The 20648-nt window shown below is 28.8% G+C and overlaps 5 protein-coding genes across 6 annotated transcripts; 2 read left to right on the plus strand and 3 right to left on the minus strand.

Moving 5' to 3' along the window:
- Positions 1 to 24: 24 nt before the first annotated feature.
- On the plus strand, positions 25 to 6681 carry mts (protein phosphatase 2 catalytic subunit mts). Its single transcript, XM_033339549.2, has 6 exons — positions 25 to 294; positions 2556 to 2765; positions 2883 to 3146; positions 3225 to 3397; positions 3518 to 3625; positions 3733 to 6681. The coding sequence occupies exons 1-6, from the start codon at positions 193 to 195 to the stop codon at positions 3803 to 3805; spliced, it is 930 nt and encodes a 309-aa protein (XP_033195440.1). The 5' UTR covers positions 25 to 192; the 3' UTR covers positions 3806 to 6681.
- Positions 6682 to 7272: 591 nt separating this feature from the next.
- Positions 7273 to 11948, minus strand: LOC117159579 (solute carrier family 25 member 16). 2 transcript variants are annotated; one of them, XM_076621078.1, is made up of 8 exons: positions 11680 to 11948; positions 11511 to 11603; positions 11326 to 11418; positions 11116 to 11249; positions 10529 to 10714; positions 9923 to 10079; positions 9182 to 9323; positions 7273 to 9086 (listed from the first exon to the last, which is right to left on the minus strand). In XM_076621078.1, exons 2-8 carry the CDS (start codon positions 11545 to 11547, stop codon positions 8912 to 8914), a joined length of 924 nt encoding a protein of 307 aa, XP_076477193.1. In that variant the 5' UTR covers positions 11548 to 11603; positions 11680 to 11948; the 3' UTR covers positions 7273 to 8911. The 2 variants fall into 2 exon arrangements, with proteins under 2 accessions (XP_076477193.1, XP_033195439.1); XM_033339548.2 differs by lacking the exon at positions 11511 to 11603 and having other exon boundaries at positions 11680 to 11947.
- A 203-nt stretch (positions 11949 to 12151) lies between these two features.
- Positions 12152 to 13957, minus strand: mRpL15 (mitochondrial ribosomal protein L15). The gene is made up of 5 exons (XM_033339550.2): positions 13660 to 13957; positions 13248 to 13402; positions 12882 to 13047; positions 12641 to 12800; positions 12152 to 12571 (listed from the first exon to the last, which is right to left on the minus strand). The coding sequence occupies exons 1-5, from the start codon at positions 13777 to 13779 to the stop codon at positions 12270 to 12272; spliced, it is 903 nt and encodes a 300-aa protein (XP_033195441.1). The 5' UTR covers positions 13780 to 13957; the 3' UTR covers positions 12152 to 12269.
- Positions 13958 to 14306: 349 nt separating this feature from the next.
- Positions 14307 to 16223, plus strand: Rack1 (Receptor of activated protein kinase C 1). The gene is made up of 5 exons (XM_033339547.2): positions 14307 to 14523; positions 14743 to 14951; positions 15237 to 15443; positions 15625 to 15735; positions 15861 to 16223. The coding sequence occupies exons 1-5, from the start codon at positions 14415 to 14417 to the stop codon at positions 16176 to 16178; spliced, it is 954 nt and encodes a 317-aa protein (XP_033195438.1). The 5' UTR covers positions 14307 to 14414; the 3' UTR covers positions 16179 to 16223.
- LOC117159582 (NFU1 iron-sulfur cluster scaffold homolog, mitochondrial) lies at positions 16213 to 20529 on the minus strand. The gene is made up of 4 exons (XM_033339551.2): positions 19281 to 20529; positions 18668 to 19089; positions 17949 to 18052; positions 16213 to 16499 (listed from the first exon to the last, which is right to left on the minus strand). Exons 1-4 carry the CDS (start codon positions 19358 to 19360, stop codon positions 16278 to 16280), a joined length of 828 nt encoding a protein of 275 aa, XP_033195442.1. The 5' UTR covers positions 19361 to 20529; the 3' UTR covers positions 16213 to 16277.
- Positions 20530 to 20648: the final 119 nt, after the last annotated feature.

Here is a 20648-nt window from a genome sequence, read left to right on the forward strand (position 1 = left end):
GAATTTAGTGTGACGTCACCGTCCGTACTCGCAATCGGCCATTTTGTGAGTGTGTGCTGGATCGGGATATTTGTGTTAAGAAGCTTTTCCAGTAAAACCGAATGATTTAGTTTACGGGACGGACTCGCTTTACTTTTATTACATGTGCTAAGAGTGCGGGCTATCCGTAGACTTCATACGTAGATTTGTACGATGGAGGAAAAGGCGTCGTTGAAGGAACTCGATCAGTGGATAGAACAATTAAATAACTGCCAACAACTAACAGAAAGCCAAGTAAAATCTCTGTGCGAGAAGGTACACATACACTTTTCCCTCATCCATAAAAAATTATCACCACGTCGATTCTTTCAGTGTATCTTATTTATTGAGATATCTCTTGTTTGGCTTACAATTAATTTTGTTACGCTGTTTTACGCTCGTTTATTCGTATTCTACTGATCACCACCGACAGCATAATTTGACGTGTCATTACAAATTTCATTGCAATACATTTGAATATGTTTTATATACAGAAATAATATTATCGATAGTGTATTTCGCAATTTCGACAAATTCAGTCTTGATAGATATTATTTAAAATTACGATCAGACGCTCCAAAAACCACCGTGTTCATTGCTATTTGGATTTACACTGCAACTTGTTCAAACCAAGCAAGCTTGCCGAATCAACCCACGATTCTATTTTTACTTCCCGAATGAGATCTCTTGCAGCATGTAAAGAGCACTTTAATTTTCATGTTTCAACGCTCGAAACACCTGTGATATGTCGAAATTATCTTATTTGATTGTATTCGTCTTCGAGATGTTTGTATATGTAATACTTGCTCATGCATAATGCTTAAAAGATGTTTAATCATTATGCTTGGAAACTTTTAATAATAACTGCTTGAAATACGACAATATGTACTGTTATAGACAAGAAAATGTCATATTTATCTGTGTATTTGCAAATTAATATTAATATAGAATATTTATAGATTATAAATTTGCTTCATATGTTATAATAAATAAGTAATTTGCTATAAATGCTTTTCTATATGGAAGAAAATAAAAAGTATAAGTTGTATACTTATACTATCATTTCTTAATCAGCTGTATTATCTAATCTATTATATTATCACTATTGTTCCTAAATATATTTTTACTATCTTTTATGTAAATTATATTAATGTTATTACTAGACTGTGAAATTTTATGCATTTATGGTAAATCTTAAAATGCAATAGTATGCAGAATGCATGTAATATGTAAAAATATAAAAAATATCTGAAGCAGTCAATAGTAAAGTATAATTAGTAGGAAAAATAAATCCCTATTTAGGTTTTGCTTTGTTGGCTATTAGCATTAAATATTTGTAGTTTATTAATTCATTGTATTGCTATTCTTGTATTACTAATTTGTTGTATATGTTAATGGAACTTAACAGTAATGTAAAAATTAATTTCTTACTGAAAATTTGCAATATTTTGAAAAGTCTTTGTTTTATTTGTTGTAAATAAACTCTTGTATGTATGTATGTATGTATGTATGTATGTATGTATGTATGTATGTATGTATGTATGTATGTATGTATGTATGTATGTATGTCCGTCCGTCCGCCCGTCTGTCTGCTGTCTGTCTGTCTGTCTGACCGTGTGTGCGTGTGTGTGTATGTGTGTGTGTGTGCGCGCGCGCGCGTGTGTGCGTGTGTGCATGCGTGCGTGAGTGTGTGTTCGAGTGCGCGCGCGCGCGCGCGTGTGTGTGTCTAACTTTATATAAAAGTATTCAAAATAGAGGACTCATTGTAATATTTGAAATGTAAAACAGATTTTTGTATATTTGGATTCCATCTCTTTAACACATTCGAAGCAAATGACTTACATGCGCATCATCTGAGTTCTAGCAAAGGAACCCGAATGATACATCTATGAGTTTTTAAATGCCTTGGTGTCAATATGTCAATTGCATTCATAAAATTATGAACTTGTATAAATATTTCCAGTTTAGTTATAAATCTGTTATATTAACTCATTGAGAACCATGCAGTGAAATAATATGTAAATGTTATGTAAATGCAACATTATCGCAAAACCCAAATTAAGTAAGTTATTGTTTATAAATTTTAAAAAATCCATTGAAATAATAGGTATATCACAGAATCCCATTGTATGAATTGGAAATACAAAAACAATAATTTTAATAAAATAATATATCATAAAATATTCCAATTTTTTTAATTTCATAAAATTATAGGATCTATATGAAACAAGAAATAGTAATGAAACAGATATTGAACAGATTCTTGAAGTTCCTTTTCATAATTGCAACATGAATTCAGTAAAATTTAGTAATGTAAATTAAAAAAGAAAGGTTGAATGAAATGTTGCATTAACGCAACTTTGACCGTTAATGAGTTAATATTATTGTTATTATAATATTGTAAATGTGGCTGGATAGATAATTATAAATCATTTCTTTTATTTTCTAAATTAACCTATTATGTATTTATATATCTTTATATTGCTTTAACATTTTTAGATAATAAATAATATCAGGGAATTAATATATGTTTGCAGGCAAAAGAAATTTTAGCTAAAGAATCTAACGTACAAGAAGTAAAATGTCCTGTAACGGTATGTGGAGATGTACATGGACAATTCCATGATTTAATGGAATTGTTCAGAATAGGAGGCAAGTCTCCAGATACAAATTACCTTTTTATGGGTGACTATGTAGACCGTGGTTATTATTCTGTTGAAACTGTTACCTTACTTGTTGCGCTCAAGGTAAAATTCTTTTAAACAGATATATATGTAAATTGAATATACAGATATAGAACTGCCTGTTTTCCCTTATATACACTATTTTTCCTTTATAATGTATATAAAATTTTATTTTCATAGGTCAGATATAGAGAAAGAATAACTATTTTAAGAGGTAATCATGAATCAAGGCAAATCACACAGGTGTATGGGTTTTATGACGAATGTTTGCGTAAATATGGCAATGCCAATGTATGGAAGTTCTTCACGGATCTATTTGATTATTTACCATTAACTGCTCTGGTAGATGGTCAAATATTTTGTTTACATGGTGGTTTATCACCTTCGATCGATACTTTAGATCATATACGTGCTCTAGACCGTCTTCAAGAAGTACCACACGAAGTCAGTATTTATAGGTGACTTTCTAAATTTGTAAAGGAAGAATGGAAGATATGTAAAATATTATTCATATTACTTTAGGGACCCATGTGTGATCTTTTGTGGTCAGATCCAGATGACAGAGGAGGATGGGGTATTTCTCCTCGAGGAGCAGGGTATACTTTCGGACAAGATATTTCAGAAACTTTTAATCATTCTAATGGCCTGACATTAGTATCACGAGCTCATCAATTAGTTATGGAGGGTTATAATTGGTATATTTATTGGAAATGTTTACTTATGATTTAATTTGTACTGTATTTGTGTATTAATATTATGGTATTATTATTATAAAATTATGTATCCCATACATATATATATATTTTTCATTACAGGTGTCATGATCGTAATGTTGTAACAATATTCTCAGCTCCCAATTACTGCTATCGTTGTGGAAATCAAGCTGCAATTATGGAATTAGATGACGCTTTAAAATATTCATTGTAAGTATAATGATTTTATATTAAATGAAATAATTGGCGAGCAAAAATATTGATATGAATTATTTTTTATTCATTTTCGTACAATATTTTGCATTTTATCTCTACAGCCTTCAATTTGATCCAGCTCCAAGGCGCGGTGAGCCGCATGTTACTAGGCGGACACCAGATTATTTCTTGTAAACAATCAAAACCCCTGAGTTATCTATTAAGGTAGGGGTACAGAAATGATTCAGGCTTCATAGCAATGCCACTGAACATAATTTATGATAGAACATCAATAAAGTGTGAGGTTGCAGCTATCCTTACACATTACATTATAGTCTCAAGTATTATATCATGACTCTTTGTGGTGTCTTGTTGAGAGATGGCACACAACCGAGTATTTTGCGCGTGTCCCACACCATTCATGTAGACACAACATTAAATGTATACAAATAGAAAAAAAAAACAAACAATAATGTACACACGTACCAATTAAAATTCACGTATCACATTGAGTTCTACAACTTTCATTGTATTGCTTGTATTTTTATTATCAAGAAACGAAACAGAAGAAATGAACATAATAAGTAGTGCGAATAAAAAACTGTGCATGGTATTGTTTGAAACCTTGAAGAAATATTAATTTATTGAAAAACTGTTTATACGAGCAAAATTATTTGTTGCGTGTACTGAATAGAAATAATGTTGTTTAAGGTTTCAAAAAGTGTACCAAAATAATAATAGTTTATATTTAAGAGAGTGTCACATAATTGCTAGTGTGAATGGAGCATGAAATGTTCCACTTGAAGGAAATATACAAAGGGTTGATGCAACAGTAAATTTGGCATATACAAATCGTGCCATATAAACAATTGAATAAATTCTCTAGTGAATTTTATTAATGATTGTAACATAGCATTATACGTATTAATTAACCACAATCGTCGCAGTCAATAATTTTGCTTATAGTATTGACATTGTTTTATTAAGTAAATCAAAATATAATTTGTATAAGCCTTATTTTTATAATTATCTTACAAAATAATTTAGTGCAAGTCCATCAGTCATGTTTATTCCATAGCATTTATTTTATTTTAGTTACGCTCATTGCTGTTTTTATTTTTCAAACCTGCTTGCCTAAATATAATTTTTAAATATTAATATTAAATACAAATGTCGTCGGTTATCTCATGTTTTATAATTTAAGGATTAAGAAAACTTTTGCATCAATCCTGTCAAGACTTCCTAAGTGAAACACACACTTTATACTGAATGAATTCATGCATTCACAATCATTAAATTGAAAGTTAATTGCTTATGAACCTACCGACAACTTTTTTACTAATTAATAGATATAAAATAATGCTTCTGGTAAATAAACATGTGTAATGCAAGTTTAATGAATTTAATGTGTTGTCAAATCATTCATACTCGTCAATACACAAGCATTGTATACATGAGCATTGAATGTATTCACGGAATACATAATTCATAGAATTAAACATGTAATTTGAACATATGCATAATGAAACGATACAGTAGTAACAATAAAGAGAAAAAAAAACGAAAAATGTATAGGTGCACACTATAGCAATTTACTAAGACTGTAAATGTAAAAGAAAATAGCACAGAAAGCATAACATTGTGGATACAGTAACTTTTTCTGCATTAATGCAGGGCTAAGCATTTTTTCATTTTTGTTTTATATATTATATATTACACATATTTTCTGGGTTATAAAAGAAATAAAGGTAAAATTTTCTATATATAGAAAAAAAAATTATGGTATTATATAACAGCAGATGAAGCAGATTGAGTTAATTAAAAGTACGTCTTTTAGTAAAATCAATAATAGTTCTTGGAGCTTGTATAGTTAATTTTGTATTTGCTCTATTTATTTTCTTTTTAAAGTATTTCATATAGGACATAAATTTCAATATCAAATAAACTCTTATATGTTGTTAATTCTTAAAGATTCAATACTTCACAAACATTATTATTTCTTTATTTGTCAAATTTTACTTTAGATAATGTGATAAAAACACTTATTTTTAAGTGTAAAAGTCATAAATCCGGTTATTTCTGTTTCACTTTAATTTTGAATGTCAATATTTTATGTACTTACATGCAGATTTTTACAAAGTGATCATAGAGCTAAGCTAAAAATGAGTATGCTTTTATCAAAAGCTGATTGATCACCGATGCACACGCAGAAATTCAAATTAAAACAAAACGCTTCAAACTTATCTGTTATGTATATAAATTCAGGGCAAAATAATCAGTTTATAGCTGTATATAATTATTATATATCACATACAGACTACATTGTATATATCAATTTGAAGTAATATCTTTTACAATATTTTTTGGAACATTTTATATCAATCATAGAAAATACTTCAAGCAATTGCGAGTTATGTGTGTGCACTTGGTTCTTATCTTTCGGCATGCGTCCCTGGTTTTAGACTTTGTGTATTTTGAACAAATTAAGTTACAAATTTTAAACTGGCTTGCTGAAGCAAAGTAAACAGTATGCCTTGAACTGATATTATGTCGTCTCATTATAAACAGAAGCTAGATAAATAAAGAAATGTTATCATATTTAGAGAGTCTTATATCATTTTTACACATTGAACTACTGTAGTGCAAGACATGATATGAGCAAAACTAATTACTGGTCATAAGACTAATACATAAATAATAATTATTCGCATGTATTTTAACATATAAAAACTTTAAAAGTAAATTTCTATAGAAATAGGTAAATTTTTATGATTAAAGTCATATTTATAAATTACATAAACCTAGTGATATCTTAAGTACATGTACAAAAAACCATTTATTACAAGACACTCAATTGAAAAATAAATATTTCAAATTGAACCAGCAATAAGCAAAATTATTTATTAAAGTGCATAGTTTACTAACTAAAAATATTCAAATGTATTACTGATAATGGGACATTAAGTTCAAAGTATGACAAATTGCTATACAGAGCGTTCTGAAATTAATTAGCATATAATTCGTACAGTGTATTCAGGAAATTAAATAAATAAAAAGGATTCATACATAAATCTATATTCATAATTGTTTTCTTAATACACTACATGCCCTGTTTTGAAGAAAGTTTTATCAAGATATTTAATCAAAAGAAAACAATATTTGTAGTGATTTCCAGATATTTTAATTACACTTTATACATATCTACTTAATTTGAACAGTGTAACAAAAGACATTTTTTCTTGTTTTAAGATAATTTTTGATGAAGCATGTTAAAAAGTGATGACATAAAAATTGATTGGATAAAATTGTATAATAACACATCACTGTAGAATTATTAATTGATAAATTAGTCAACAATGATAGTCATTGTTATCAATTAATATTCATGTAAAATTAATTTATCAAACAAAGAAATATTAAAAATTTTACACGAACTTTCTTATCTTCTTAATTTCTTGAATATATTGTATTGTTTTAGCATCAAAATTTGGAAACATCTTATGTTTTTTTTGCACATTACTAATTAATTTAAATTACAATTCTTATAATTTTTAAAATAATTTATTCTGTCCTCACTCATAATTAAGAAGGAATTAATTAAGAGGTATAAATTGAAGGCTGTAGTTTCAAAAAAGATAATTTATTTATAAATTCGAAATTACAATTATCATTTTGTTCTTTAATTATCATTACATGTATCCTTTACATTAATAACCATTTATTATGGTTTATGGTAAATTTACTATTTACTATGAATAAAAATATACTATTATATAACGTTCTTTGGTCTACAATTTTTAAACATGGTAACATTGTACAAAAAGTGTTATTAAAATTTTTATTAATATTGTATATATAAGATATTACTAATTATATGAAATATAATGCAATCTTTTTTTCATGTAATCAAAACAGTCATTTGCAAAACGAATATGAAAATAATAATTACATATAAACAAAAAAATAGTTTTTCACATATAATGTATCCTTGTTATAACCACTGCTCATCGTCATAGTATCAGAAAACGGTGACACTTTGATATTATCACCACGGCATTAGGGTAATTAGTATCAGTTTTGTATCAGCAGTAGTTATCACTGTGATATCAAAGAATAATATCAATTGTACGTAAGCAACCACTGCTTATATATATGCGTGTGCGTGTTTCTACAGGGCGAATCACCTAACGTGATCATCTGGAAATCTTGCTTGTTTTTGATAATGTTTCAAGTACAAGTTGAATGGTTTCGAGAAGACATAATCTGACATTAGCTTTTTCGTAGGCGAACACATAAAGAACATATGAAGGTCACTGATATTTTTTTAAATGAAATGATATATTTTTTATAACATTAGCTGATTCATATGGGCATTCTCTACAAAAAAGTATTAATCGATTTATGTGTACTGAAAAACCATTGGTTTAAGAAATATTATAACTTTAATTTGTCAAATTTAACGTACGAAAGATGGAGGTAACATAAGCTCAAGAATGTCGTGTTTTTCCTTAACCTCTATATCTAAATTTGATAAAATTAAAGGACGATTTAGACTAGCGATCACGGTACGATCCAATCATGTCATATCAGGCGCCTGTCAAAATCGCTAGCACGTAATTCAGTACGAGCATTTACAATAGACAGGCAGTTCAGTGAAATAAAATAAGATGCTCTTGATTGGTGACCTGACCTGGCGTGATCTGATCTTATTGCGATTGCTAATTTGAATCAAGCTTGCAGTTAGAATATCTGTTAAGCTAATATTTTTTCGGTATAAATAGGTTAATACTTTATTAATGCTTTATAGATTAATAATTTTTTGTACAGAATATTTAGCTAAGTTGGCTAATGTAATAGAAAAATATATGATTTCGTTAAAAAAAAAAGTGACCTTCATATGTCTTCTACGCGGTCACTTACGAAAAGCTAATCATATCAAATTATGTCCCCTTCGAAACCATCTAACTTGTAGCTGGAACATTTTTTATGTTTTAACTAAAAACAAGTGAAATATTTCAGGTGGTCACGTTAGTTGGTCCACCCTAAATATTTATTCTATGTATGTATACTTCGCAAATATTTTCCATATATTTCACATATTCGTGGCATATCATACTTGCATAAATTTATCACATACAGATAATAAATTAGATTGAAAGAATCACCTCTATGTTACAAAGTAAAAATCAAACAATATTTTTGTCCCAGTAATTGTAGAAAAATATTAATATTGATTGCGTTTTACCACTAATAGAAATATAAGAACTGAGACATCACAAATACGTGTTCTGATTAAATAAATTAGAATTTTAGTCCAGTGTCTAAATGTAGTATTTGTTTCATGATCTCGTATGTTGTAAAACTAACTGATACCATAGGAATAGCTCGTAGATAATTAATACTCATTCCACGATACAGACCTCTAGCAATACCATTTTCTTCATATATCGTTTTTATAGTCTGTGACATGCTAGAACTAAAAGTGAATTATAATTAAATGTTGTGTAATAAACCATTAAAGAATTAAATATCCTCTTTTATATTCACATTATAACAGTGGTAGACTCTTACTTGCATTTGTGAGCATTATGATCCATCATACCTAGTTGCATCCGTCTTCTAGTAACATCTAATGGATAAGAAAAACTTTGAGCAACAGCACCAGCAATACCTCCACACAATAATCTTGCTGGTATCGTTAAAACTAGACCACCTATAGTTACATTAACATATAATTTTTATCAAGTATTAAAGACAATTACACAAGTCGGAATTATGCATTTTATAAAATTTAGTTACAATTTTGTATGATAGATCATCTTATTTGTCGAAAAATGTATAAAGAATTCTTAACACTGGGGATCGAAGACGCGAATTCGCGTCTTTCATAGTTCATGCAGTATCCTATAAAAACTTTAACTGCTGTTAAATAAAAAGAAAGCAATGGATGCTATAAACGAAATGTTATGAAATTGTTTTTACATCAAATGCTTGAATAATACGAAACCGTTCTCAATATATCAGATATAATATTGGTCGCTTTGAATCTTTTTCAGTCGCTCCAAAGACACCCGAGAATTCAGGCTATATGCTTGTCAGAGTAGCCGGTCCCCAGAGTATTAAGTATTTGTATGCTTATATTAATTAAAATATTTTCCAAAAGTATTTTTAGAAAATTGTTAAATTTAACTAAAGACCAAATATCTCTTCTATTTTTACATAACTCTTACCGAAAAATATTAATTTATATATTATTATTGAAAGTAAAATTTCTATTTCAATAAATCTATACAAATTTTAAATTAGTCATACCAGTATTTCTGTCATATTTTTCACAAAAATAATTTGGTGCATGTTTCATGCATAAATATTTAAGTTTTTCAAATGAATAAAATGAAAATCCTGCATATGGAATCATGCCAATAATAGTTGGCCAAAACCCTCTGTACAATGCTCGAATACCACCTTCCTGAAAGATTCAATGATATAATATTGTTATTAATAAGAAATCAATCATTAAAAAAATAGTATTTTATGTAAATTTACTTTCTTTTGTTTTTGGAGTTATTATTTAAAAAATGTTCTTTTCAAATGAATATGTGGTAATAATATATGAACCAATTCACAATTCAAAAAGCTCTAAACTTTGCACTCTATATTTTAATTGATATGCTAACTTTCTTGCTGCTACTTCCTATTCATATAAATTACATATATATTTATAATGCAGCTGTTCCTTATATGTTTTTGTGCATTTCAACAAAAGCTTAATTACATGAGATCAGAATAAGTAATTTCAAATGTAGATTAGTCACATCTTTTTATGCAAATGTGTTAATATATATTATGACAGTAATATTATCTTTCAATCTCAAAACTTAAAGTCTTTTAATAACATTTAATGAAATATGAACTCACTTTTTTAAAAATTGTGATACCCGCATGTACAATCCCTACATAAATATGTTCTCCGGCAACTTGAAAAGCAAGCCTGGCTCTAATCACGTCAAGTGGATATGTTAATGTAACTGCGGTAACACCAGCAGCAGATCCAGCCAAAAACTTATCTATATGAGTATGCGTTCCAAATAAGTCACCTAAATACTGGTAGAAATAAAAAACTGGCTTAATTTACTTATAATTTCAATCATATATACTTAATTTTTTTAACAAGAATGTTGTATTTATTTCCCCTCATTAAAGCTGTATGTCTATCTTATATTTGTATAGATAAATTATTAAACATTTTCAGAAGATAGGTAAATTATTAAATATTTTACATATGTGTATTTATATGTGTATTTATATGAGTATATATGCAATATATTCACTTGCATACATAAGTCCAAAAATGAATCTAAATTGTAAAAGCTCACCTTTAAATTATGAGCATGTCTTTATATTAATAACGGTTACTTCGCTCTGTGGAACCACTTTACACAGAAAAAATTGACATTATTTTTTTAATTGTTTCAATACAAAAGGTCGCATTTACTAATAATTACCTTTTTATATAATTCGAATGTAGTAAATTGTGTTGCTGCATATGGAAATATTCTAATCATTTGAGCATAATTTCCTTTGTAAAGAGCAATAAATCGTTCACGTTGAATTATTTCTTTCAATCCGGAAAGGACACCTATGTAGTAGAAGAAGTTAATGCTTCGATTGTATTGTTTCTAAATATTTTTTCTTTACAAAGTTGCATTCTTTACCTAAGTGTTTATAATGTTTATTATGTGCTTGCAATAATATTTTTATCCTATCTAGTGGAGCTACTGTTGTTTTTGAACACATTCCAGCTACCCCTGTAAAATGTTTATTACTAATAAAACAATCTTTATTTATTATCAAGCAATTTATGTAATAATACTGCAAATTCTTTGAAACAGATTACTACCTTTCCTTAATAATAATAATGACACAAATATTGTCATAAATATGAAATTGTTCTACTATGGTTGATAATAAATGATTCACATAATATTTCTCTCTAAACGAATAATAATTAAATGAAAATGCGTTATTATTATTTAGCGACGTTTTATTGGAAGAAATGTTTAACTCACCGCCGGCAATTAAACTTTTTAGTAAAAATCCATAATCTTTCTCGGACTCAACGCGGAATGCCATTTTTGAATTGTTAATGCAGGATGTACCCAAATATTATATTGGGAGAAGTGGATCGAAACACAGCCATGGAAAATTACTGATTCCATTCCACTTCACTGCACAGATAATACTCCATTGCTTGATAACGGGATCATTGGTTTTTACTTACTTTTTCTTATTCGTATTAAAAGTGCTGTATATTTAGGTTATGTTTTCTAGTAATATTTATTATCTATAATTATGAAATACTATTAAAAAAATAAATTAAGAAAGCAAATTATGTATGAAAAATACAAAAGAAAATCTATCAAAACAACTTTGTATTTGTTTTAATTAAAAAAATCTTTTATTTAAGATTATTTTAATATATTATAATTTATTCAAGCCTGCAGAAAAGTGTGTATGTGTAATTAATTTATCTACGACAGATTAAAATTTGATTCTTTTATTCTACAATAAAGGCATCAACTTGTTTAGTTTCACACAGTTTCTTTTTTACATGTTATTTATTTATTTATTTATTAAATATGTTCTAGAAAGAAATAATTCAACTTGTATAGAATTCCTTAAGATAATCAGCTTTAGGTTTCAGAATTGCTTTATCTTTAAGACTCACAACCCAACCAGGTTCAAGACCATAAAATAATTGTCTAGGATCTTTACGCTGCACAAGCATTTTGTAATTAGGATCATCTTCAATTTTTGGTAGCTCGTAACCATATTTCTGAGATAAAACCAAACGTTCACGAGAAATTTCTTCAGGATTTGCTAAATATCCCCTCGTTTCTGCACTCATATAATATTCTAAACAATCTGTCGGAGGTAATAGTCTGCGTGGTATTGGTTCTCCTAAATAGTAAGCATGTTTTAAATATAATATTATCAAGCATTTAATTCTAATATGCTTTAAAAATTTACCAGTAGTAAAAAATTTATCAACATCCTTTATTGCATGTAAACAGCGAGTATCGTAATACGCAGTAGTAATAGTACCACCATTTCTTTCAATTGCTGCAATTACTGGTTCACTGGCCCATTGGACTTCTATATTGACTTTTGCTTTGAAGTTATCGGCTCCCTAAGACATGATTTTAAGCAATTTCTGTTTCGGAAAAACATAATATTTAATGTTCCTATATAAAAATATTAATTTAAATACCTCATCTGTAAGATGAACACCTGCATGTTTCCATTCTACTTTAAGATCATATAGTCCTGTGTTGATTATAGATACAAGATCAATAGGTTTAGATGAATCTACTCTGTTTGTATCAATATATAGTTGCAATTGTTGCAGAGATAAAGGAGGATACTCTCTTCTTAAACTATAAACATATATAAAGCAAAATGATATTATATAATACACAATGCCAATTTTCAACTTATTTTTAAACTAATATAAAGGTTTCAAAATTTTAAATAAAAAATTCAAGTATATGTTATAATTAAAATATAGTTTTCTAATATATACATTAATATTGTTACATTCCATATATAAAATTTATATAGAAATTAAACAACTCACTGGTGTCCTTTATAATATGGTTCACGACTAAATCTAAGATAAAATGGGTTATTTCCAGTTTCATATCCAGTTCGCATAAAATTCTGTCTTTGACCTGATCCCTTATTACCTGCTCCGTGCTTATTTCCACCATGTTGACCTCGACCACGTTTTGACTGTTAGAAATACACATTTTTTTTAAATAATTCTCAAATGAAATTTTTATATATTTATAAAAAATTATCATGTCACATATACATTATATTGATCCAAACAATATTATTTAAACTAAAATATAAGACATAAAAATGAAAGATAAAAATTTGAAAATATTGACAAAAATAATATATTTTTTATTCAAACATTCATATGAAGCTTAATTACAAGCATATTGAAATATAAACATACAATATAGTTTTAGAATAATACTAACAGGTTTATTTGCACCAGGATTATTTCGAATGTTATTTAAAGCTAGTCTAGGTAATGTTCGCAACATTGACAGTGCTAAATCTCTTCCTTGTTTACTGGCCATTATTTCGGAAAGTTTCATTACGTTGTTTCAACTTTCATATACCTTTATACAACAATAATATTTATTAAATGTATGACCATTTCTTTATTCCTAATTTTCTCGCACATCAAAGAACATAACCTCAATATCAAAATCAACACATATCACGGTAGTACGATCATTTAAACGTTTATAGTCTGCTTAACAAGACGAGGTAGTGAACATTAAAAAAATTTGATTACTGCAGCTGCATCGATTGGTTGAGCGAGAAACTCGAGCGAGTATCAGTATCGTATTTCTGAATAGACCAATAAAGGAGCGTTCAGACGATCAATATATATTTTTAATACAATATTGAAAACCTTAAATATTGACAATAACATTAATCGTCTAAAGAGTCTCTTACGTATGATAATGTTGAAAACCTTAAATTGACAATAATATTTATCGTCTGAATGCTCCTTTAGACCTTGAGTGGCATACTTAGAATATAGCTTTAGGTTTACATTTTAAGCATGTGAGTTGCATATCTACAAAATATATAAATTGTGACAATATACACATTCGAAAAGAGGAGGGTTGTCGTTCTTTTCGTTCGACGCTTTGTTGAATGTGGGTCGTGGATCGGAATCTATTTCAATCCGTAACGTAAGATATCTTAAAATAATCAAAAAATGACTGAAACTCTTCAATTAAGAGGGACACTTCGGGGACACAATGGATGGGTTACCCAAATCGCGACAAATCCAAAATATCCGGATATGATACTGTCTTCTTCACGTGGTAAGTAGCCACGTAGCGGTTTACACGTTGTCTAGCATTATTACAACTATTTATTTGCATTTCTATTATATATATATATATATATATATATATATATGTTCATCTACATTCGTACAGCTTCTCAAAGTATTTTATCCATTTATATTTTGTTAATTTCAAGGGAGCAGGTAATTTAACATACGCAAAATATGTGTAAAAATTTATGCATTTTGTTTGTAGATAAAACTTTAATCGTATGGAAGCTGACACGTGACGAAGCCAATTATGGTATTCCTCAGAAGCGTTTGTATGGTCACTCTCACTTTATTAGTGATGTAGTGTTATCGTCAGATGGTAATTATGCTCTATCTGGTTCATGGGACAAAACTCTTCGACTTTGGGACTTGGCCGCAGGTCGTACGACACGACGATTCGAGGACCATACCAAGGTGTGAAATTTTCCTTCTGATCTATGGTCGTCGCTCTTCACGAGATACATGGAAGCTTTTTTTTTTCAATTTTTTTTTTATATTGAATGCCATTGGCAGAAGATGTAACTACGTGAGTCTCTGGGAAATATACTGAAGCTTTTTTTTATATATTTTTTTATATTTAATAAATAGAAGAGGTGGGCAATTAAGTATATAGTATTGTAAGTACTGACCACATTTGATACACAAATTTATGTTGCCAGCAAGTAATCAATTGTGTAAATTAAATAACTGTGTTAACAGGATGTTTTAAGCGTCGCCTTCTCCGTGGACAATCGTCAAATTGTTTCTGGTTCTCGAGACAAGACAATTAAACTGTGGAATACTTTGGCTGAGTGCAAGTATACTATTCAAGATGATGGACATACGGACTGGGTTAGCTGTGTACGTTTCTCTCCAAATCATTCCAATCCCATCATTGTTTCTGCAGGCTGGGACAAATTGGTCAAGGTATGTTAAAGCTATATAAAATACTAATATTTATTTTAATCATAATAACATGATGTATATACTTTTATTGAACATGATATTTGTGAGTGTAAGCGGATATGGGACTGATTTTCGAAGTTGTAAACTATTTAATAAAGTGTTGATTATTTTTGTTTTTCACTAGTTGTATAATAATTTGCAGGTATGGAACTTAACAAATTGTAGACTGAAGATCAATCACAGTGGACACACTGGATATCTTAATACAGTTACTGTCTCCCCTGATGGATCGCTTTGTGCTTCAGGCGGCAAGGTATATATTAGAAAAATATAAGTAATGTCATCATAGTATGATGCATATTCTTGCAAAATGTTTAAACTTCTAGTTATATAAGAATCTTTTTAGATATCGGTTAAAAATTGTTCTTTTATTTGCAGGACTGTAAGGCTATGTTATGGGATCTGAATGACGGAAAACATCTCCACACCTTAGATCATAACGACATTATCACAGCTTTGTGCTTCAGCCCTAATCGTTACTGGCTGTGCGCTGCATTTGGACCTTGGATCAAGATATGGGATCTTGAAACCAAAGAAATGGTTGAAGAATTAAAACCAGAGGTAGTGTCTGCAACGAGTAAAGCAGAGCCACCTCATTGTCTATCTTTAGCGTGGTCTACTGATGGACAAACCCTTTTTGCCGGCTACTCAGACAATACTATCCGTGTTTGGCAAGTTTCTGTATCTAGCCGTTAAAGACTTTAGACTGGAATAAAATAAAAGCAGAAAAAAAAGGAACAAGTGTTTAATTTATTTATACATATACAATGCTCTTACAAAACAATGATTAAAAGTCTACTTTTCACTAGGTTTAGAGTTTTTAATCTTTTCTTCAAACTTCTCAAATTCTTTTTTTGCGATTTGATCAGTTTCATCCTCCACCTGCACTACTCCAAGCACTTCTGGAATATAAAATTGCATCATATTTTGAACTCCATTTTTTAAAGTGATCACGGAACTTGGACAGCTTGTGCAGGAACCTTGCATTTTCAATTTCACTATGCCTTCTTCGAAGCCCTATAACCAGATATAATACTAGAGATATAGCCAGTTTCACAATTCATAATTTCTTTATTCCCTATAATTAAAAGCTGCTTAAAAAGGAGTGAACTAAAGTTACTATTGCAGATTTATATCATATTATATTTATATTATAAATATAAAAATTTGTTCTAAAATACAAATTATTGTTATTTTATACTTTCAAATTACTTTACAAAATGATGTAATTTTACGTTCATGAACATCAGGTACTTACGTAGTTCTATGCCAGGACAGCTAACTTTAACTTATGAAAAGATATAATTTTAACAATAGCTGTATATAAATGTGTCATATCTTTTAATTTAGAAATGAAATTGAATCTCTTTTTAATTTATAGAGATCATTTCATATGGATTGTGAAGTATTTTATAGTTAAAATGTACAAAAAAGTTAAAAATTGTTAAAAATCTAATTTTATATTTATATCAGATATCACAACTATTGTAAGACAAATTTTAACAGTTATGATATAACAGTTAATACTCTTAACTAAAAATTCTTAATTACCGGTAATCATTATCGATGACGGAAATTTTATTTTGGTTATGAATAATCATTATCAATGATGGACATTTAATTTTGGTTACAAGTAACCAATATAAATGACCGAAATCTTTTTTGGTTACCGATAGCCATTATCGCTGGCAAAACCTTTTTCTGCTTACATTCGGCTATTGTTAATTATTATTAACATGATTGATAACTCGAACATATTCATTGACAATATAAAAATAACTGATTATAGAATTTATATATTTTATTAAACAAAAGAAAAGGTATGAAAATATATGGAACAAAGAAGAGAATAAAAAATATTGTAACACAATATTAATACAAGTGATAGTAAAAATATTGTACTATAATATTGTATTACAATAGTTTTTATTCTATTTTTTGTTTCATTTATTTCCATACTGTATTTTGTTTGCCTAATAAAATATATAAATCTTATAATTAAGCTCTTTTATATTGTCAATGAATACTAATTATCAACAGTGTTAATAACAATTGACAATAGTAGAATGTAACTAGAAAATATTTTTTTCGTCGATATTGGTTAGCAGTAAGTAAAAAGATTTTTCGTCGCGATTAATGATTATCGATAAACAAAATAAAATTCCGGGAATCGATAATTATTGATAATCGAAAAATGTCCAGTCATATGTATTGGTTACTGGCAAACGAAGTTAATTTCCTTCACCGATAATGGATACTGATAATCAAAATAAATTTTAATCATTTAATTTTTTAAGAAATTACTTTGAGATTTATTGATAACTGGCCTCCATTTAAATAAAGATTAATTTCTATGACTTTTTTCCAAGAAATGTTTAAAATAATTATTATTTTCGACTCCTGATTTATATTTATCGTTTTTCATATATTCACTATTCAACAAAATAGGAATAAATTATTACACACCATAAATACAATATCACCTCCATCTTCCTGTACTGTCGGTCGTATTCGAGTATCCAATAATTCTTTTATCATTTGTACTATTTCACTATCATCCTCACTAATTTCTATAATAAATAAAGTATTGTTAATCATATAGAAATATTTTTGTTTTTCAACATACAGTATGTCTGTCTTAAATATCTACACGTGATTAGTTTTGTAAATATCAGGAAGGAGAAAAAATGTTTCAGATAAAAGTTGTTTGACTTTATGACGGTAATTTTGTGAGATATTTCAGGCAAATTTATAATCCATCTATTCCAAAACATGTCTGTTTCAATTAAATCTTTTCTTTTATAACTATGTATTATCTTCAGGTCACTTGAAAATAATATTTTGAGTTTGTCTGCGCCTGTTCTTTCATTACATTTGAACAAAAATGTTTGGTCTTTTAGTTATAAAATAAAGAATGATCTCTAAGTAAGCTTACAAAATTTAAAGAGAAAGTGTTTGATATATATTACCATATTAAAGCAATAAAAAAATCTGTTTATACGTTACATTTATATACCAATTATTTAGAAAATGTTTCAAATGAAAGTTATTAATTAACACTCTGTATACATACCACTAAATTGAGCAATATATAAAATATCTATTAAGTTACAAATATATAGATTATTTAGTCACACTATATAAACGATTTTGTATGAAAATTGACAAATAAAAAGGAATCTCACGGGTATCTGTTGCAGGCTGTTCATCGGTTAATATAGGTAAGCCAGTTGCAAAAAAATCCATTATGACAGCAAATATTTCTGGTTTCAATAATTTCCACTCAACATCTTCATCAGCTTTTGATATTGTAATAAAATCAGGACCAAAAAATACAGACTTTACACCATCAATACGGAATAACATTTTTGCAAGCGGTGAACAATATGCATCTGTAGCATTAGGAAAATCCTTAGTTTGACCTGTTTCTAACACTTTAACTCCAGGTATAAATTTTAAACTATTTGGATTTGGTGTGTCTTGAGTTTGTATAAACATTGTACGATTTTGTATAATATTAAATGGTTTTTTAACAGGAGGTAGATTTGATCTTAATACAACATTATTGTATTTTGTATATATACATGCAACACAATCTTTAAAAATTCTGCAACATTAACAATAAATAATTTAATATGTAATAATATATCACATAAATAATCTTATATTATAAATAGTAAAACAAATTAATAAATAATGTAATTGCGCAAGTCATTAAAGTTTTTATATTTATATTTATTTATTTGTCATTTATATTTTAAATTTTTCACAAATTAAGAATAAAGTTTGATGGCTTACTTCGAATATTGATATGTTGTTGAAGACGTACGTAATAATTGTCGACTAATAGGTAACGTGTTTCTTAAAATTTTATCCATTATTGTTTCGTTAATTACTTTTCATTATAGAGATCTGCGGTTAGTTTCTATCATTATTTCTTGTCTTCGTGCTTGCTTTCGCTTATTAATGTATGGATTATTTTTATTGTTTGCGCAATTTCACGTTATTATTGTACATATTAACAGATGTGGCGCCAACAATCGACAATATTTTATTAATGTTCATATACAATTTTTAAGTGACAACTAGGTCTTTTAATGCTTTAAGGTTATGTAAATCTAATAACAAATACAGTACAAATCATTGTATACAATACAAGGCTGGCCACGATCATATAAACAAGTCTCGACATTCGCTAAGGGGAACCATCCGAAAGTTGAGTCGTGTCTAATCGTAAAAAATCAACATGGAATTATCTCTGTCTGAGACATTTATAACATGTCACGCATGCGCAGAACTATAACCTTCTTGTCTTCCATGTTGATTTTTCACAACTGAATACGACTCGGATTTGGAATCGAACTGGAACTCTCGAACTGGATCGTGGAGCTGGCAATTCGTCGAATTATTTGCTAGTGGGCGATGTCTTCTTCCCCCATTTCCATTTTGAGTGTTGCGTTCGTGCCGGTTAATAATGTTCTAGTCTAATAATATCCCTAATTTAATAATGTCCTTTGGATGGCACGAGCTGTCCCAGTTTAGAAAGTAAAGTTTGCGGAAAAAGACAAACGCCTTAAAACACTAAAGTATTAAACTCCGGAGTGCGCGGAATAAGGCGTGGACTTCTATCGAAAATAAGTAAGAATTGAAATCATCGCTATCTGATGAGAAGGGTCCTTTTTCCTTCGCAGTTCTCGCTTAAGAGGACTATAAAGTTTATATAAGTTTATATAGGTATAAAGTGTATATCAATGTTTTTATGGGTGTCTTTATTATTATTATTAAGTCAAAAGCTAAAAGCTGCTAAACGTGATTCAAATATTTAAGCTTTCGTCGAACTGACACAAAGATAGACGGCCCGCTCGCTCGTGCTGATACATAAGTCTGTAGCTGATAACCGAATCGAGTTTCGGTATTCCGAAACTTCGAAACTTTCTGAAGTCCGAGCAATACGGGTATATCGAAATCCCGCGCGAACCTGTTCGAACTTCTCCCGATCCGTTCCGATCTTTGACATACACGTACGTACCCACACACCTCAAACAAACTTTTTTCTCTTCGCGCTCAATCATGCATCGCGACACACAGTTAGGATTGTCTGGAATTCCGCTAAACTTCTGTAAATAGTTAACAGATTAGAAACTGGTTTCTTTTTTTTTTTTACAC

This window comes from Bombus vancouverensis, chromosome 8 (assembly GCF_051014615.1).
Source record: "Bombus vancouverensis nearcticus chromosome 8, iyBomVanc1_principal, whole genome shotgun sequence".
Classification (NCBI taxonomy): Eukaryota; Metazoa; Arthropoda; class Insecta; order Hymenoptera; family Apidae; genus Bombus; species Bombus vancouverensis.

Coding starts and splice junctions, on each gene's coding strand:
- mts (XM_033339549.2), top strand. CDS start 193: ATGGAGGAAAAGGCGTCGTTGAAGGAACTCGATCAGTGGATAGAACAA. Junction 2,766..2,882: donor CCTTACTTGTTGCGCTCAAG/GTAAAATTCTTT, acceptor TTATTTTCATAG/GTCAGATATAGAGAAAGAAT. Junction 3,147..3,224: donor TTCAAGAAGTACCACACGAA/GTCAGTATTTAT, acceptor ATATTACTTTAG/GGACCCATGTGTGATCTTTT.
- LOC117159579 (XM_033339548.2), bottom strand. CDS start 11,743: ATGGCATTCCGCGTTGAGTCCGAGAAAGATTATGGATTTTTACTAAAA. Junction 11,419..11,679: donor AAAAAGTTTAATTGCCGGCG/GTGAGTTAAACA, acceptor AACATTTTACAG/GGGTAGCTGGAATGTGTTCA. Junction 10,080..10,528: donor GTATCACAATTTTTAAAAAA/GTGAGTTCATAT, acceptor TGAATCTTTCAG/GAAGGTGGTATTCGAGCATT.
- mRpL15 (XM_033339550.2), bottom strand. CDS start 13,779: ATGAAACTTTCCGAAATAATGGCCAGTAAACAAGGAAGAGATTTAGCA. Junction 12,801..12,881: donor GTGTTCATCTTACAGATGAG/GTATTTAAATTA, acceptor ATCATGTCTTAG/GGAGCCGATAACTTCAAAGC. Junction 12,572..12,640: donor TGATAAATTTTTTACTACTG/GTAAATTTTTAA, acceptor CTTACTATTTAG/GAGAACCAATACCACGCAGA.
- Rack1 (XM_033339547.2), top strand. CDS start 14,415: ATGACTGAAACTCTTCAATTAAGAGGGACACTTCGGGGACACAATGGA. Junction 15,444..15,624: donor GCTGGGACAAATTGGTCAAG/GTATGTTAAAGC, acceptor AATAATTTGCAG/GTATGGAACTTAACAAATTG. Junction 15,736..15,860: donor TTTGTGCTTCAGGCGGCAAG/GTATATATTAGA, acceptor TTTTATTTGCAG/GACTGTAAGGCTATGTTATG.
- LOC117159582 (XM_033339551.2), bottom strand. CDS start 19,360: ATGGATAAAATTTTAAGAAACACGTTACCTATTAGTCGACAATTATTA. Junction 19,090..19,280: donor ACAACATATCAATATTCGAA/GTAAGCCATCAA, acceptor TTAATGTTGCAG/AATTTTTAAAGATTGTGTTG. Junction 16,500..17,948: donor GAGGTGATATTGTATTTATG/GTGTGTAATAAT, acceptor ATCTGGTTATAG/GGCTTCGAAGAAGGCATAGT.